Source organism: Heptranchias perlo, chromosome 1 (assembly GCF_035084215.1).
Source record: "Heptranchias perlo isolate sHepPer1 chromosome 1, sHepPer1.hap1, whole genome shotgun sequence".
Classification (NCBI taxonomy): Eukaryota; Metazoa; Chordata; class Chondrichthyes; order Hexanchiformes; family Hexanchidae; genus Heptranchias; species Heptranchias perlo.
In genome coordinates this window covers 138,809,404-138,828,895 of record NC_090325.1, presented here as the reverse complement: position 1 = coordinate 138,828,895, position 19,492 = coordinate 138,809,404, and the positions used below count along the sequence as shown (strand labels likewise).

General features: G+C 42.5%; 1 protein-coding gene across 1 annotated transcript; it reads right to left on the bottom strand.

Moving 5' to 3' along the window:
- Nucleotides 1–7,463: 7,463 nt before the first annotated feature.
- LOC137320459 (fibrinogen alpha chain-like) lies at nt 7,464–18,233 on the bottom strand. Its single transcript, XM_067982182.1, has 6 exons — nt 18,180–18,233; nt 16,608–16,718; nt 16,337–16,520; nt 15,845–15,990; nt 11,718–12,852; nt 7,464–8,319 (listed from the first exon to the last, which is right to left on the bottom strand). The coding sequence occupies exons 1-6, from the start codon at nt 18,231–18,233 to the stop codon at nt 7,613–7,615; spliced, it is 2,337 nt and encodes a 778-aa protein (XP_067838283.1). The 3' UTR covers nt 7,464–7,612.
- Between the last annotated feature and the right edge of the window lie 1,259 nt (nt 18,234–19,492).

Genomic DNA, 19,492 nt, shown 5'->3' with positions numbered 1-19,492 from the left:
GCTTTCTCAACTTGTCCTACCACCTTCAAAGACATACACCCCAGGTCTCTCTGTTCCAGCATCCCCTTTAAAGTTGTGCCATTTAGTTTATATTACCTCTCCTCATTCTTCCTACTAAATGATGTGCACTAAACCTGTTTATACTCCCAGAAAATGTTTAGGAATATAGGCAAGTGTTGGTGCCCACTCTACTATTGCTGACATCTCAATGCACGATTAGTATAGGGCCAATTTTAACCCTGCCCGCCCGAGGGAATGGTGTGGGGGGAGTGGTTAAAATGGCAGCCATGCCATGCACTGCCCTCCACATTTCTGACGCACCACGACATGCCACCATTTTCGGTAGTGTTCGGGGCGCCTACCACCGTACAGTGCTGGAGCTGCCAGTGAAAGCTGGCAACATGCAGGATCTGAGCCAAAAGAGGCCAGGAATGTCAATATTTTAAATTTCTTTTAGGTGTCCTTGTGCGCCAGGAGGAGCAGGAGTGCCCCTCTCAGCCCTAGAAGGAAGCCTTGAGTTGTTCCTGCCCTGCGTTTCTCTCCCTCTCCCCTGTCCATGATTGCCATGGACCCCCCCCCACCCCCCAATACATCTTATGCCGTAGACTGTTCCCTCAAGTCCCCGGTGCCGACCTCCTGTCGCCCGAAATCCTGCTCTTGCTTGCCGGCTGGGTAACGGTTCCTACCAGGTTTATTTTAAGTTCATTTAAGTGAGGCCATGGAGTTAAAATCTCCCAGCCCGCACTGGACGGTTTGTGGACTTCCTTGGCCCCCACACGCCTCATTCACTCCTGGAGTTAAAATCCAGGCTTATGTCTATTATCTTTAATGTTCAGAGCAAATGAATTGTCTTACTTTTAAATGTAAATGTGCAATGCCTTATTTGTACAGGCAACAGGAAGATCAGATAACTGAGTAGTTAAGATCTGTAGTCAGAAGGAGGCCACTGCCCGCTCGACTTCACCGGTGAGAGGCCAGACAAATTTTCATGGTTCGGCTTCATTATCATTCTGCTCATTCATTTGTGGTCAGAGCCTCTGCTAATTCCTCTCTGACTTCCCTCAGTAATATAGGATGGATGCCATTAGGTCCTGGTGCCTTTTCTATTTTGAGCTCTACCAATTTTTTTATAGAGGCTTCTCTCTCATTTAAGGCAGAGGAAAAAAAGTAATTGAAGTGGTTGAGAAAGGCATATCACTAGCGAGTCTGGTAAGTGTGGGTACAATCGATCTTGCCAATAACTTTGTACAGGATGACTTTGTTAAATCCAGCCTGACACCAAATTTTAAAGAGGGAACTGATGTAAATGGATTTTTATAGACATTTGAATCATTGTCAAACCACCATACGTGGAACAAAAAAAATTGAGTAAAATGGCTTAGCGGTATTTTCACATGTGGATCCAATTAATAGTGTGACATTAAAATTATAACGCAAGCTATTTTTACTGCTTATGATTTAGCAGCTGAAGTACAAGGGTAAAAATTCAACAACCTACTGAAAACATTAGAGGATACATTGGAGGAAATTATGAAGGCATTGAAACTGTGTTGTGGTTGCTATTTCCCAATTGTTATCTTACTCTCACATCAGTTATTTGTCTTATTTCAAATCCCAGAGCTAAATTAAGCAATGCTTTTTTCCTTGTTGGACTAAAACACAATAATGTGGCACCTTATCGAATGCCTTTTGGAAATCCAAATATACTACATCCACTGGTTCCCCTTTAACTACCCTGCTAGTTACATCCTCAAAAAACTCTAATAAATTTGTCAAACACGGTTTCCCTTTCATAAAACCATGTTGACTCTGCCTAATCATATTATGACCTTCTAAGTGCCCTGTTACCACTTCCTTAATAATGGATTCCAGCATTTTCCTGACGACTGATGTCATGCTAACTGGCCTGTAGTTCCATGTTTTCTCTCTCCCTCCTTTCTTGAATAGTGGGGTTACATTTGCTACCTTCCAATCCGCTGGGACCGTTTTAGAATCTAGGGAATTTTGGACTATCATAACCAGTGCATCCACTATATCTGCAGCCACCTTTTTTAGAACCCTAGGATGTAGGTCATCGGGTCCAGGGGATTTATCAGCTTTTAGTCCCATTAGTTTCTCAAGTACTTTTTCTCTACTGATAATAATTACTTTAAGTTCCTCACTCTCATTAGCCCTTTGGTTCCCCAATATTTCTGTTATGCTTTTTGTGTCTTCTACTATGAAGACAGATACAAAATATTTGTTTAACGCATCTGCAGTTTCCTGATTCCCCATTATAATTTCTCCTGTCTCAGCCTCTAGGGGACCAACATTTACTTTTGCTAATCTCTTGCTTTTTACATGCTTGTAGAAGCTCTTACAATCTGTTTTTATATTTCTTGCTAGTTCCTCCATCGTCGCTGGGTCAAAATCCTGGAACTCCCTTCCTAACAGCACTGTGGGAGAACCTTCACCACACGGACTGCAGCGGTTCAAGAAGGCAGCTCACCACCTCCTTCTCAAGGGCAGTTAGGGACAGGCAATAAATGCTGGCCTTGCCAGCAACGCCCACATCCCATGAACAAATAAAAAAAACCTTTCATATTCTATTTTCTCCCTTTTTATCAACTTTTTGGCCGTCTTTTGCTGGTTTCTAAAACTCTCCCAATCCTCAGGTTTACTGCTCTTCTTGGCAACATTATAGGCCTCTTCTTTTAATCTAATACTATCCTTAACTTCTTTAGTTAGCCACGGGTGGATCACTTTTCCTGTGGAGTTTTTGTTTTTCAATGGAATATATATTTGTTGAGAATATTGAAATATTTCTTTAAATGTTTGCCGTTGCTTTTCAACCATCATACCTCTTAATTTAATTTCCCAATCTACCTTAGCCAACTCACCCCTCATGCCTATATAATTGGCTTTATTTAAGTTTAAGACTCTAGTTTCAGACTTAAGTATGTCACTCTCAAACTCAATGTGAAATTCTATCATATTATGATCACTCTTCCCCAGAGGATCCTTTACTGTGAGATTACTAATTAACCTTATCTCATTAGACGATACAGGATCTAAAATAGCCTGTTAACTGGTTTGGTTCCATGACGTATTGCTCTAGGAAACCGTCTCGAATGCATTTCATGAACTCATCCTCCAAACTACCTTTGCTAATTTGAATTTCCCAGTCTATATTAAAATCCCCCATGATTACTGCATTACCTTTGTTACAAGCTCCTATTATTTCATGATTATTACTCTATCCAACGGTGTAGCTACTATTGGCAAACAATACACCAGAAATCATTTTGTGCAGCAATGCACTGCACATTGATTGATGTTACTGACATCTCACTGGCATCTTGGAAAGATCCCAAGGTAAAAAAAAATACAAGGCAACTATCATCGTCAAGGCCACTTGCCCCGAACTTGGGTTGCATGTCACAATTCCATCACTATCTCCCTGACGAATCGTAGCCTCCCAAGGCATTGGTACTCTGTCAGGTCCAGATAATTCCTTTGTGGCTGATATATTTGGTTGTCACGTTAACAACAGGTTAGGAGCCCTCCTACTGGAATGATGCTGCAACTCCCTGACATCTAAAAGGTTTTCCTACTCCTCCAAGGAGCATGTATACAATGAGATTCTGAATAGGGCAACCACCCCAACACGCAATGTGCTAAGGGAGATGCTGGGACCAGAAAATTGTAACTCTTAAGCTGTCCGCAAAAACTCCTGGACATAGTGCACCCCCACTGCAATGAAAATAATTTAAGTTTGCTCTATATTCTGTTCAAAAGTCAATTTGCCAGACACCAGCCCTAGGGATTGCCTGCAACAAAGAAGGTAACGTTTTTTTCTCTTTGGTATCTCAGGTGCAGCCTAGCAACTGGGTGTGCCCAGTCTAAATGGGAGGTATTAGGACATTACCTGTGACCGTCATTAGCAGAGAGACTGGTGTGGCAGGGGGATTCACATCACTTCCACATCTTTTATATGTGATTTGGACATCACCTCCTGTTTCAAGCATGACCTTGCTGCTCAGCTGGTTCTGAAACCAGAAATACCCATCAAACACAAATAGGACAGAGAGTGGGCTACAGTTCTCCACCCATTTTTCCTCTCTCCACTGTCCCAGAAATAGGCACCTAAAGGGTGTTAAGTGCAGGAAAAACAACTCCCAAAACTCAACCATAACAAAGAAGAATCATGTATATGCTTGAATAGTGTATATATTTCTACATTCTGCGTTTTCTAACCTTCTTCTGCACTCAACCTTTCTGTTTTTCTCCAGTGACTTCTCCAATTCATTTAACTCCTACATTATTACCATTTTGGCTTGCCATTGCTGTAAATAATACCTTGGTTTATCTCTCACATTTGAGGTCTCCACCTCTGTCGCTCACCTCCATTGCTCCTTGATGCAAATAAACTTACCCCTCCAGCCTAATTCTGAGTAAAGGACCCAATTTCTCTCTCTCCAATTTGCAATATCTCTCTGTGCCTCTCCCTAGTCCTGCTCCGTCTCTGCTCCTCAACTTTTCAATACACACAAATTCATCTCCCTTAGCATAGTTCTCAGTAAACCTCTGGATTTCTTTCACTCTCCAATTTGCAATATCTCTATGCTTTTCCCTAGCCCTGCACCCTCTCCATTTTGCTCTTCCTGCTTTTCAGTACTAATAAACTCAGCTCCCTGTTCTAGTACCAAGTAAACTGCTAGTTTCTCTCTCTCCAAGTTTGTAGTATCTCTTTCTATTAGCTTGAGGCAGATTTCTGAGAGACCAGCCTATTGCCTTTGAATGCTACTGTAATTGACAGCTGTATTTAATTGTGAAAGATACCTTTTTGATACTCTTTTGTCTTCAGTTTGGATTTCAAAGCAGAGATTGGTTATAACTGTTGACCCACATGTGGGCTCTTTAGTGGATTTCTGCTTCTTCAGATAGTTGACAAACTGGGGCTGGTGGGAATATTCTGTTAATACCTGATTTCACATATAAATTTCACACCATGGACGCTGGTTTAAAATAAATGTAATTAAAGAGAACTCAAGGATTTGGGACATTTGTATTACTTTGCAATAGTTTCTGTGACATAAGTAACGTTCTGTACTCTAGTGAAATTTGTTTTTACTTTTGCTTCTGTTTAATTTCATTATTTAATAAACCTGAGGCTAGAAATTCTGGTGGTGGGGGGGGAGGGGGCAGAACTGCGACTCAGTACCAGCGGGGGCCACAATTTGGAGCTGAACCTGGATACACCAGGGGATGCTTCTTAGACCCACCCTGTTGCATTAAAATTGATCTCTGTGATGTGTGTCTAGGGGGCATTCCTGGAATATCCTGGAAATTCCACCCAGCTTGCACCTGATAGGCCCACTGGATCCTATGTAAGCTGAGAGCAGATATGGGTTATCTTCTGGGCCTCTTGAAATCCCCAATAAGTAAAATTGCAGGGATAATCGATCCCAGAGGAATTGAAGCTGTCCTCCATTTCCTGTGGGGTAACAATGATGTTTTTTTCCCTCTAGTCTTCAGACTGATAAAGGCCTTCGTTGCTTCCTCTCAAAGCAGCAGCTGGGGGGAGGGGGGGATTCCTACATTTGCATGACCATGATTTGGGACAGGGACTTCGGCAGGCTAAAGTGTCAGGTAGAAGTCCTGCCTACCTGCGCTTCTGCCGCCTTAAGAGAGTCTGCAAAATTTTTATGCTCTGATTCGTAGCCTGTAACTGGAACAATTTGTTTGAGTGTCATTTATCCACCTAGTGAAGCGATCAGCAGAGTACCTACCACACATCTTGTACTAAATTCAGTGAGCTTATCAGAGGCTTAAGGGAAATTATTTACTGGGATATGCTACATTAACAAATACACTGTATAAGATCAGGCTTTGGTTCATAGGAAATGACGGCTTACTATGGTAGCGGTCTTTTGTACTGGGCACAACAAAAAGAACACTGTGGTTGAAACTATTTAAAGAGAACTGTTCTATAAAATACTCAAAATGATAACAATCAGTTACAAGTTTTTTACTTCCAATTATATCCTCCCTGAGAACAGTGAACTGTCCCTTCCTGCCATACAGTTCCATGGGCATGTGGTGACTTCTGGGGGTAAATTTTAACCCCGTGAGCGGGTGGGTTGGGGGCGGGAGGGAAGATAAAAATTGTAAAAAAAACTAAACCCCGACCCCAACTCACCTCCAACCCGCCCACTTCCGGTTTTAACGGAGGCGGGTCGAAGGGCGGGTGACCAATCCGCTCTCAGGAGGTGGGTCGATCGGTGAAATCTTTTAAGGCGGCTGCGGGCCTCCATTTTGACAGCTTTTTTATTTTAAACTCCCGGGGGCCGGGATTCCCAGGCCTTCTGCTTCACGCCACGTGAGAGGAGGCGAGAAGGCCCAGATAAACAGGTAAGTGCCTTTATTGCACTACTTGTAGGTCCAGAGGAGCAGGAGTATTTCCTCCAAGCGCAACAAGCCTACTTGACGTGATCCCACACACGTGATCGACCGACCCCCTCCCCATGTCCGACCCCCCCACGATCTCCGACCCCCCATGACCTCTGACCCCCCACGACCTCCGACCCCACATGATCTCTGAACCCCCACATGATCTCCGACCCCCCACATGATCTCCGACCCCCCCCGAGAACTGATCCCATGACCCCCGACCCCACGATGACCCCCGATGGCCAACACCCCCATCAGCCCCTGATGACTCCCCCAATGGCCTCTTGATGACCCCCGACCCCAACACCCCGATGACCAACCCCTCACGAAGGCCCCCGACACCCCTGATGACCGCCGTTCCCAACACCGCCATCTAAGACTTATCTGCTGGCATCCGCTTCCTGGCTGTTCTCCCGTCCGACTGACAGTCAGCCTGTCAATCTGGCTGGCATGTCGGGTGGGAAACCTACAAAAAAAATCAAAAGACGTCCTTACGTCAAAATCATAAGGACGTCCGGGATACCCACACTAATGGGTTTCCCGGCAGGAAATCCCCCCACCTCTCCCGGTTCCTGGTTAAAATTTATCCTCTGGTATCTGGCTTAGGCTGTCATTATTCACGTGCAAGTCTAGACAATGATTGTAAGTAGGTATTCAACCAGTGAGGCCTCACAGCTGAGGCCTCTCCTGTCCTCACCTACATCCTGCTTTCTAGAGTCACTGGATAGCAATCACAAATTACAGTTTTGGTTGATTTTACCCTCTCTCGTGCAACAGTGTTGAGGCTAATTGTGACATTATCACTGTTGCCCCAGCTGAAATCAGCTAACTCTACACAGATCAGGGATTGAATCGGAGACCTTTCTGGTTTTCATGGTTCAGTACCATACCTGAGATATTAGAGGTGGGATGCTAATTACACATTTATTTAGATTTGGCTATATATTCCTAACTGAATGAAAAATTAATGAATAAACAAAGCATTTGTTCCTGGTTGACTATTAGATAAAATATTATGATCACCCTTTTATTCAGTATTGGTGCAGATCTTCCAACAGTTTGTTCAAGTATTGAGAACATTCCAGATGAAATTTATGCAAAGAGGTAGATTTTTGCTGTAACCAAGACAAACATAAAACATGCAATAACTTTTATACAGCTATCAACAGAAATTCTTCTTCTAAATTGAAGCAATTGGTCGGATTTTCAATTTTACCACCTTAAGGGAGTAGTCAATACCCTTGAAAGGAACCCATATCACTCCATTTTCTATTTCATATGGCATGTTATTACGAGGATCATACAGTCCACCATGGTAGTAAATCCCATTTAAATTAGCTGCCTGACAACTGTTGTACCACCAACCCCCTCCATAAAACTGTGCACAGTTCTCCTCCCATTTATCATTATCTCTGTCATATGTGCTAAATTTCATGTTTGCATGGGGAGTATGTTCCCTATCCAGTGATAGCCCTGTTATTAATGCATCCCCAGCATCCCCAACATAATTGGCAATATTCAGCTTGTAGCTTTCTGATTCGGAGCCTATAGTTATAGTATACTCAGCATACGCCTCATTCCCTGACCAGTCCTCTAGCTCTACACGAAGGACGCTTTCCTTTTGTGTGAGTAAATGGAGGATGTTATTTCCCAGCCAGATATCTCCTTGGCCTTGATCATCAATGCTACCAAATCCCCTCTTGTACTCATCCCAGGATCGGTTAAAGTGAACTGATTCACCCATTCGCTGCTGAACCAGGGCCCAGCCACCCAGACCAGTGCTCTGATCACAGTAAACTGTCACAACATCAGCAGAGCCAGTGGGTTTTAACTTGAATAAACCATCTTCATCACCAAATTCATGGTTTTGTAAGATGTCATCACAATCTGAAAAAGATGTAAAAAAATACATGTTGAATTAGAAATCCTATATAGAGAAATTGAACAGTTTGAGTTACACACAGATAAAAAAGCTACTGTTGGAGCCAATACAGATATATTATGTGCACTTCCTGTAAGTGTCACACTTACTTCCTGTAACATGTGCCCTATCACACTTTTTTGATATATTTCCCTCACCTGTTGCAAAATATTTGCATTGTAATCCCCATTGAAACAACTGAAAATGGGTAAACAAATCTGAACGTCTATGCGGGTGAAATTCAACTTCTGTGGGGGCACAAAACAGGCAGGGGCACAAAATGGGCAGGGGCGCAAAACAGGCAGGGCCACAAAACAGGTGGGGGCACAAAATGGGCAGGGGCACAAAACGGGTGAGGGCACAAAATGGGCAGGGGCACAAAACAGGTGGGGGCACAAAATGGGCAGGGTCACAAAATGGGTGGGGGCACAAAATGGGCAGGGGCACAAAACGGGCGGGCACGCAAAACGAGCGGAGGCGCAAAACGGGCGGGGGCGCAAAATGAGCGGGGGCACAAAACAGGTGGGGGCACAAAATGGGCAGGGGCACAAAACAGACAGGGGCACAAAATGGGCAGGGGCACAAAACGAGTGGTGGCACAAAACAGACAGGGGCACAAAACGAGCGGGGACACAAAATGGGCGGGAGCACAATATGGGCGGGGGCACAAAACGGGCAGTAGCAGATCAGCCGCATGTTATACACCTGCCTGATTTTCTGTTCCATTAATATCAATGCCGCACTTTAGATATGTGAATAGCAGTGGGAGTTAGTGACGGTTTCAAGTAAAATAAATGCAGCCTTAAAGTAATATTAAAAGCAAGATTTCTAAAAAAGACATGTAGGGGGTTCTCCCGCTATAACTTCTGCGGAAGAGCCGTGGAATCCCGCAGAAAAATGACGTGAATGTGGAAATTCACCCCCCATAATGTTATATGAGCCAACTTATCAGTTCACTGCAAGTACTTGATACATGATTTTATTACTAAATTACAGTAAAAACTGGCTTCAGTGATTTAAAACAAACATGTTAAATCATCTATAATTCATCTGTAAGCTATTTTAATATATTTGTCAACTTATTTACACTAAACTCAAACATTAGTAACACAACTGAAACAAGGTGTTAATTTATATTAGCTCAGTTATATTAGTAGTTATAAATGTTATCTGTCACAATATCAGAACATCTTAAGGTAAGGACTGGGTGGCACTGGGTGGTCCTTAATATGTACTTTCACCTCTCATCTTCAATGAAATCAAGTTTATTCTCTCTGATGGTCTTATATATATATATATATATAATGTAAAATAAGTTTGAGATAATCTCAATTCAGTTCCCAGTGTGTGGAGATCCACAGCACAAGCCTGCCTATAATCTTGCACAAACTGGAAATCTTGCTCAGGGATCAAATAAGAACAGAAGATGCTAGAAACGCTCAGCAGGTCAGGCTGAAACTGCGGAGAAAGAAATAGAGTTAACAGAGGGAATTTTAACCCCTCAGGATGGGTAGAAGAAGGGCAGGGGTTAAATTCTTAAAAATGTGACATCTGACCCCAACCCGCCGCGAACACGCCCACTTCCGGTTTAGCTGGGACGGGTTGGGGAGCGTATGAGTGACCTGCTCTCGAGAGGCGGGTCAGTAATTTAAATATGTTAATGAAGCTGTTTCAGATTTTACCAGTCATTTAGATTTAACGGCTAGTGGTTGGGTTTCCCAGGGCTCGGACCACCTGGTACCTCAAAGGAGGCGAGAACTGCCGGATGCAGCAGGTAAGTGATTTTTATTGCTTGTGGGCCAGGAGGAGCAGGAGTGCATCTCCCCAGCCCCTCAAGCTAAATTGCCGCTATCGGCCTCCCTCCCTGCGATCCAATGCTCCCCCCATGCGAACTCCAGGCCCAACCGCAATCTCTCCCCCCCGCCCCCCCGCTGCGATCTTCCCCCCTGCAATCTCTTCCCTCCCCACGATCTTCCCTTCCGCGATCTCTTCTCCACGATCTCCCCCCATGATCTCTTCCCGCCCCCACCCCCACAATCTTCCTCCCCCACCCCCGTGATATCTCCCTCCCTCCTCTCCGGTCCCCGCTGCGGCCTTGTACAGCAGACCTTCCTGCCCAACAGCCAGCTAGCCTCTCAATCTGGCTGGCTGCCGGCCTGGAAATGGAGAAAAAAAATTCAAATGAGGTCCTGCCATTAAATTCGCATTCCCCATACTTCCGGGTTTCCCGGCCACTACAAGTTCCCACTCCCTCCCTGCCTCCCTGTAAATATCAGGGCTGATGTTTCAGGTCAATGACCTTTCATCAAAATTCATCAATTCTGGTGAAAGGTCATTGACCTGAAACGTTAACCCTGTTCCTCTCTCCATAGATGGTGCAGCAGGGACGGGTATCAATTGGTCCACCGTAATTGGCTTCAACGTCCCTGGATTAGGGGAAGGAAAATCGTCCAGTGTTTTATGGTCCATATCAGTACCCAACAATCTAGTGCTTGTGTGGACATCAGGTTAGGACAGATTGGGCTAGGCTGTGATGCCCCTGAAATCAAATAGCCTGCCAACATTCACTGCCAAGGCTTACACATGAATAATGGTCTCTTGGATGAGGTACTGGAGGGCATGCAGCACTTGCAGAAATGTATCCTAATAAGGAGACAACCCATACAGGAAAGAAAGAGAGCCAACCAATGGAAAAAAGAAAATTGGTGCCAAAAAAAAGTTGTGATTTTCAACTTTATTTCCTGTTCGCTGGATCCTCCCCTTTTCACTGGTCCAAACAGGCAGAAAAATTGGCGGCTGACATTACTGGAATCAAGCAGTTACTTTAGTGCGCTGGTCCAACTACCTCGGCAGACAGCAGGGAAAGTTATCTCTTCATGTGGGTCTTGGTGCCTTCAAAGGCAGATAAGCCAAATCATTTATTTTACAGGGCTACTGCCAAATTTGGAGTTGCAATCAGTGGCATCGCTGTAAGGTGAATGCAGCATAATGCGTGTAACAGGCCCAAAGTTTGTTGTGTATTTCAGTCAATAGATATTACAGGACAAGAGGATTGAACATGTTGGTTTTTCCACACAGCACATTCCCCAGGAGGCCTCGTGGAAAGTAACAAACATGTGATCAAAATTAAGACTCATCCTTCGCCAAGACAAAAGCCTTCCTTCTTACTAGCATATGAAAAATATCTAAATTAATACGTTTCTAGACTACAAATTATGCCTGTGAAATAAGCTGTAGTCATCTATCAAAAATACCTACCCATAGAACAATTTATAATCATAACCCATAGATTTGATCTGCATATTGACTCAACTTTACCTAAAGAAAGAGCAAATGGTCTTACTTAAATGACACTTAAACCTACCTTTCCCAACGTAGCCTTTAATCTTCTGCACTTTTTCCGTGTTAAAACTGCGAGGACGTTTATCAGGTAAATCTTCTCCAGTTTTATCATCGAAGAATAAACTTAGGTCCATAGGAGGTTGCATGGCTTTTGAGAATTTTGGAAACCCCTTAGAATCCTCTGTATTAGTGGACCAGTGGCTACTGTTAGTGCTGAAAGATTCTGCGTGAGATACGCTGTCTTTGGAATCTGTCACCTCTTTGGTTGAAGAGATGACACGTTCTCTGTTGTCAATCGTAATAGAATCATCAAAATGTCCTAAATTTGAATAATCAGTGAAATCACCAGAGCTGCTGGTCTTTGTGTGAGATGAATTACCAGAAAAACCCTTACTTGCTTGTGATAATGATATTTCCTTAAAGCCTATTTGTTCCGAATTGAGGAATAATGGATCAGGAAAAGTATCACGATTGACTGTCTGTGTGTCACTGTCTTTGGTAAAAGTTTGGTTTATGACAGTTTTAGAATCAGTTATGGAGTGGGATATTTTCGTGGTATGAGAACTATATGAGGAGCTTGCTTTGTCTGAGCCTTTTGTGAAATATTGCTCTTCGGTGCTAGCATCTACATTACCATGAGTTAAGGATGTATCAACCCTTCTTGTACTGCTTACTCCATGGGATAAGGGCTTATCGCCACTTCTTGTGCTGCTGATTCCGTCCAGAGTGGAAGACACATCACCACTCTTCATGCTAACTGTATGAGTGTCTTCATCTTTGTCAGTGGATACAGTAGTTATAGCCATAGGAGTAGGAGTTAAGAATGAACCTACATAATAGTCAGAATCTAGATGTGAACCTGGGTGTGGTATATCATTTTCTAGGGTAATTAGCCTAGTATGCATTTCTTCCCAGAACTTAGGATATTCATGATCGACATCAGGCACAGATTTGTAGCCAGTTACTACATCAGATTTCTTCACCGAAGACAGTTTGAGGGTATGTATTGGCTTGTTATATTCGATCCGATCCAGTCTCATGCTAGTCATTGATCTGAGGGATTTCTCCATTTGGGCATTACTTTCTTTGTTGATATTGTAAACAACTGACTTAGTACAAGACCCTTTGCAAGATCGTATCTTGATGTCAATGTCAACCTAACAAGAAGAAATAATATTATGACCAAACAGTGCCAGCCATCATTGGGAAAAAAGAAATTTAGTGATTTTCCGTTTCACGTTCCCCCGCCCCCAGCCCCCAGCCCATTTACCATGCAGTTCCCACAGACCAAGTAAATCGTGAAAGGACGAATGGTATGTGTTACATAGTTTTCATGGACGAGCGTCATCGCTCATTCATTACTGGAGGCATGACTACATAAGTTGTGGACCAATCAGACGTTTGAAGGCAACGTGGACTAAATTAAGCATTATTAGGGTGAAATAGTCTTCAGCGGCAGTGAAAAACAGGCGATGGCAAATTGCTAGCCTGTTTTATACTATAGCCAATGTTCTTTTCCACTGACTGGCCCCTAGAATGAGGGGCCATGGATACAAAATTAAATGCAAGCGATTTAGATTAGAGAACAAGAGAAATTTCTTTACTCAGGAATAGGGAATGTACTTCCAGGGTTAAAGGTTGAGGCAGAAACTATGTTAATATTCAAGATTAGATTGGATCAGGGATGAAGGGATATGTGTACAGGTCGGGCAAATGTGACCAGGGCTCGCATGGAGGATAAACACCGACATGGATTGGTTGGGCCGAATGGCCTATTTCCCTGTTGTAACTTTTATGTCTTTCTATGTCCTAACTAAAAATAAAACTTGAACCCCCCCCACCAAAAAACAGCATATTAAATTGACAATAAAAACTGACTTTAATGATCCTTGAACTGAAAGTACTAATCAGATGACCAGTTATCACCCAAATTAAATGATTTTAATAATGAAGGTCTACATGTACATATATATATATATATATATATATATTTATGATACATAATGGATCATATATATATAAATTGTAATATCTTGTGCAATTTATGTGTGTGTTAAAGGCACAAGATTCCCACAATGAGCACAAGACAACCCAATCAGAAAGTGGCTATCAACAGAGGCTTCGAGCACTAAAATAGCAAGCAAAATGACCTCAGCACCGAAAATGGCAGCAATGCTGCTGTCAACTAAGGAAGGGCTGGGAACCATAATGACTGATTAGGACTTGAGTCGAACAGTTAGATTAAGGGACAGTGGGAACAGAGGCAGCACTGAGCCAAGTGGGGCTGAGCTGAGTTGAAATCTATGCTACTAAATACATAATACTTGTGCCATCTGGTTTGCACCTTCCCCAGAGATGGAGCCATTTGAAAGATTGCGGGAGAAGTGTGAGGAGCCATTTGTGGAGTAGAGGGAAAAGCACAGAACTTACAATGGAACAGAAGGAGCAGAACCAACCTGAGATTCTTTAGTGAATAACTACCCATGTAAATTACGGTTGCGATTTTAGTATATCAGCGGGAACAGGGGCGGGAGTGAGTCCAAAATTGCAAAAATTGACTTACTGCTGACACTCCGCTCACTGCAATTTTCAAGCCGGAAACAGGTAGGACCCTCATTGTGCCATGCAACTTGGGGTCCTATGATATAGTTAGGACCCCAATGCCACTTCAGTAAAGTACAATGCAGTGCCATTGACTACTGGACCTGGCAACTATACAGAGTGGGAAATGGCCAGAACCCGCGTGCCTGAAAGGAATTGCTGGAACAGGTCTGGCAAGAAGAAAATGCACATTATATGGCACTTTCTGGCCTTCAAAGTGAATATAAGTGCTGTCCCTGCTCCATGCTCATCATCCTCCGCAGCTTTAATCTTGGTCTCTGTTCCCTTCCACCAATCTGCAGGCTGGCGGGCCCACTGGAGTTTCTGCCCCTCAAAATGACCAGTTCAATGTAAATGAAGCCCAACCATTAAAATGGGTCGGGCCCCTCACCGGTAACATTGGGCAGGCTCCACCCACCATCTACCCAAAGTACACCAAAGGTGAAAACAACCCCCATATATTTGTGTATGTTGTAAATAGACATTTATATGTACAAACATATTACACATGCACAAACAGTTCATCCCTTAATAAGGCACTTCAGCATCATTTTTGATTTTAATCATTTGTGACTTTGATAAGGGCCATTTCGGTTCTGTAGAAGGGACGGAAATCAGATCAGGGAGATTCAAACTGGGAGCTGCGAGAAAGATAGGCATGGATTTGGGAGCTAACAACAGGTTCAAGGACTTTGGAGAGAAAAGGGAGGTTGGAGATGGGGCTGTAGTTTGCAAAGACAGAGGGGTCGAGGATTGTTGTTTTGAGGAAGGGGTAGGGAGTTTTTTCTAGGAGTTAACACAGAAGGAAGTGGGGTTGGAAGTGGGTAGGGGGATGTGGGTGGTGAGGGATCGGAGGAAGTGATCAGAGATGGCCTTGTCTGTGATTGAGAACAAGGGAGTAGGGAGGTCGGGGAGATGGTAAGATTGAGAGGGTGGTCGTGAATATGGGTAGACGAGGTTAACTAAGTGTAGCAATTTAAGTGAAAAATAGTTAAGGACTTTTAAAAACAATTAAAAATTGAAAAGCACAACCTCCAAAAACGTTTATGGATGTTACCATAAGCTGCCTGGGAAATGAATCACTGTACTTCAATTATGATTACAGTTCTCACAGTCAGTGCTAATGATATCTGTAAAATAGCAATATTGTGGGAGCAGCATCACCACAAGGACTGCAGTGATTCAAAGGCCCACCACCATCTTCTTAGGGCAGCTAGGGATGAGCAACAAATGTGGCCTTGCCAGCATCAACCACATCCTGAGAACAAATTAACAAAAGAAGTAGCTGCTAATTTTAAAGATGTTCTCTCTCTGAATGGACATTCATTCAGAACAATTCAATATTCAGAAAAGTTAGAATTTTGGGAAGATATTCAAACAAGAGTGAAGATACAGAAGTACACTCACATCCAAACAATTCTGACAATTTGCCCTCTGCAAATGATTAAGATAATGACAAAAAATTAACAATAATAATGCGAATTCTTTGTTAAAAAAAAGACTAACAGAATAAAAACACTGCAATTTCAAAATGAGTAAAGTCTTTACCTCCAGTCTTGAAATATCTTTGAATTGTTCTAATATACTATTTTGTAGTCGTTTTATTTTGAGACTTTGCTCATTGATTTTGTTCTGTAAGATGGTAAGTCTCGAATTCAGATGATTCACCAGCTGATAGTAGGTGTCCCCAAACCCTAAAAACGACACAAGAATCCTGCTAGAAACGGATGTGATTCCAACAGGTTTTAAATAGAGTTCTCCGTGTACATTTTTTTCAAGGCATAAAAAAACAAACTAAATTCAAATGAATATTGGGGAAAGTGTTGCATTTTCTGATGCAAAATTGAACGGGAGAGGAAATTCAAGTTACAAAATGCTCAAAAATATACGATTTTTCAAAAAATCGAGTTAGTTAATGATTCAATTTTAAGGCGAAAATCAGTAAGCACCAAATAGGAACAATTTTAAACTCCGTAAGTTTCTCTATGGAAACAAAAACTGAAACCTTCTTTGTGAAATATAAAAACAGCAGCCACTCACTTCCCATTCCGTCCAGGGTCTGTCTAATTCTTTTGACAGTTTCAGTCACAGTAACGTGAGTATTCCCAAACATGTTGGAATAGTTTTCCAACAGCTGTCGAACCTCTTGTACTCTGCCATCGTTTTGTTGATTCTCGGTCTCTATTAATCCTTGCATTCTGCATCCAGATGGACATTTCGGGCCCTATTTGAATAATGAAGAATTATATTAATTTAGGTCTTTGCAATGTATCATTTCACAAAAAAATGAGATGCCAACTGGACCACTTACCCACTCATCGTCTGTACAACTCGGCCATTCATTCTCTGAACACTGTTTAGATCTGTAATGTTCACGCTGTAAGACAGGCCGAGGACCGCGAGGTGCAAGACTGGTCTCTGACTGAATTTTCAATTGTGAGTTTGTAAGAAATCAAAGAAAAGGGCATTGGTTTTACACATACAACACTGAGCTACAAACATTTCATCCAACTAGGTTCTAGTGAACAAGTGAGGAGGACTTTAGTGTGAAGATTGAATGCTCCCTTTAGTAACAATTTCAATTGCTTTGTTGAATCTACAACCCTGACCACACAATGGAAAAATACGTATTTATGGTATGGTTCAGTACACTTTATTTACATAATATTCTTGGAACATTGGAGATGTTTTCTTGTTTTCACATTTGTGACATCAAAACAAGCAAGTTTAAAAAAAAATCAACCTATGATACAAACAGAATATCTCACTGTCAGCAGTGAGATATAAATGTCTTCTCTTGGGAGGGTGACAATGAGGGGTGCTATATTACAGGTGTGGGGTAGCCTTTCATCTTCACCACCTGGGTGGTGATCTGGTAGAGCAGATCGCCCGCCTGTTACAGAACCATTGATTTCAAATATATAGAAATATTAGAAACATAAGAATACAAAATCTACCCTAAGATCTCAGACTAATATATTTAGAGTATGACCCTCAGAGAAACAAATTTAAGTTATACTGCTGGGTGTCCCCCTGCAGATTATACTGAGCTGAGTGACCAAGGAGCACTGAACCTGCATCCAAACTCTATGATATTTAATTTGTAATGTCAGGAAACAGAGGGTGGGAGTGTCCACTTTCTCCTAATGTTCTGGAGGAGGTTCAATCTACCACCTTGGCTTTGTACCAGGAAGGAGTAATACTGTACTTGGTGCAAAGCCAGATTGTTATGAGACTACCTCCTGGATTTGGTCCCTGCCTCATAGCTTCAGTGCACTTGATAGCCAGATTGGAACCTGACTTCCATGTTATACTGGCGCTTTCACATTAATATGCACCCAAAATTGTTTTGTATTTGTGTGAAAGTAAGAGTATAAATGAAGCCTTGGCTTCTAATGGGCTAATCATTGCTGAGTTTTCAGCCTCGCCTCACTTGTGGAGAATAATTCTGTCATGTATGATAATAACCTTTCATTGGAATATTTTTGTATTACATGGAGATGATCTCATTACATTTGAATTACAGGAAATATTTCTCCTTCAAAGATTCATACTAAATGCTCTAAACCCACATCATACAGCAAACCCCATCCACACTGCCCCTAGTTCCACAAGGACCAATCTGCAAAGGAATATAGCACACTACTTGATTAAATCTACCTAATTCTTTACAGATTAATTTTTAACATGTTATAGAAACAGAGTACAGTTGAAGGTTAATGGGATTTGATTTATATCCTACTCTTGTTGCTGTTTGCAACTCCTTTGTGACTTTATTACTCAGGAGTTATTAGGTCGGCCTACTCTCAGGATATAAATCACAGCCCACGGGTCTTCATAATGTAGCCTTTATGTGTATTATTTATTCATAAGGAAAACTTACCCAGTCAATTAACATGAAGCATACAAACAAACCAAAGGCCTGTGCAGCACTCATCTTCCTAGCTCTGCAGCAGAGGTTTGAGGAAATGTCACTTCTGTCTCCCTTTCATCAAATTTCAACCCTAACAAAATCAGGATCAGTCAGTGTTAGTGGGCAACCTGTTTACCCGTATACTGTGGAGACCCTGTTGATCATTTACCACCCAGGTATTGCTGAAATTCTCTGATTTTTCTGTTACTTTGTTGACACATCAAAGGTCAATAGCTTCTAAAGTCTGTAAAACTCTTCTATGCAAATACAGCTTGGAATTTATTTGGTGGCTCCACCGGGATGTTTTTAATGCAGATGTCCCTCAAAACGCCAAGCAAATGAATGAAAATGGCCGATTTAGTAATTTGATACTGCTCCTCATCTGCCTTCTAGGTGTCAGCCTTGGTTCAGTGGTAGCACTTACACCTCTGAGACAGAAGGTCGTGAGTTCAGACCCCACGCCAGAGACTTGAGCACATAACGTAGGTGCAGTGTTTTGGATGAGATCTTAAACTGAGGTCCCGTCTACCCTCTGAGGTGGACGTAAAAGATCCCATGGCACTATTTGAAGAAGAGATTGGCTGGTGCCCTGGCCAATACTTGTCCCTCAACTAACATCACTAAAGCAGATAACCTGGTCATTTATCTCATTGCTGTTTGTGGGACTTTGCTGTGCGGAAATTGGTGGCTGTGTTTCCCTACATTGTAACAGTGATTCTGTTTCAAAAGTCCTTCATTGGCTATGAAATGCTTTGGGATGTTCTAGGGTCATGAAGGTGCTATATAAATGTAAGTTCTTTCTTTTCAAACATTTTTTTCTGTCAATCTGTTCATAATGTGATGGGATAACAAGGCTGTTGACTGACCAACAAAGTGGCTGATGCTCCCTGTGCTCATATGTGCACCTGTGCTAGTTGAGTGGCAACCCGACCGCACCACATTCTGTGTTGTTAATTTGGGTAATTTAAACATGCTCCTTGCCTGGTTTTCCAACACACAGGGAACATTGTTGGACTTGACAAATTGGAAACTCTTAAAAGGGCCCTTCGGTGAAAAAAGCCTGGAGATATTTTTGGAGGAGATGGTCCTGAGGGGTATTTGATCCAATATTTGGGGCATGTGAAGTACAGAGAGATCCATAGGACTACCCTAGTAGTGGCCTTTCAGCTAAAAGCCTGATTAATAAGTCTGTGATGTACCAGAATGCTTCTCATTCCTCTTTTCCCCCTCCTCCTCCTCTTCTAACTCCACAGCCAAGAGTGTAGCCTTGTCTTCCAGCCCTT

Bases quoted from the DNA above. Each gene is read 5' to 3' on its own strand.
- LOC137320459 (XM_067982182.1), bottom strand. From the start codon at position 18,233: ATGAGTGCTGCACAGGCCTTTGGTTTGTTTGTATGCTTCATGTTAATT. The intron at 15,991-16,336 runs GTGAGTGGCTGC...TGTCGTTTTTAG, and splicing joins GACCCTGGACGGAATGGGAA to GGTTTGGGGACACCTACTAT. The intron at 8,320-11,717 runs GTAGGTTTAAGT...CATCTTTTTCAG, and splicing joins TAAAGGCTACGTTGGGAAAG to ATTGTGATGACATCTTACAA.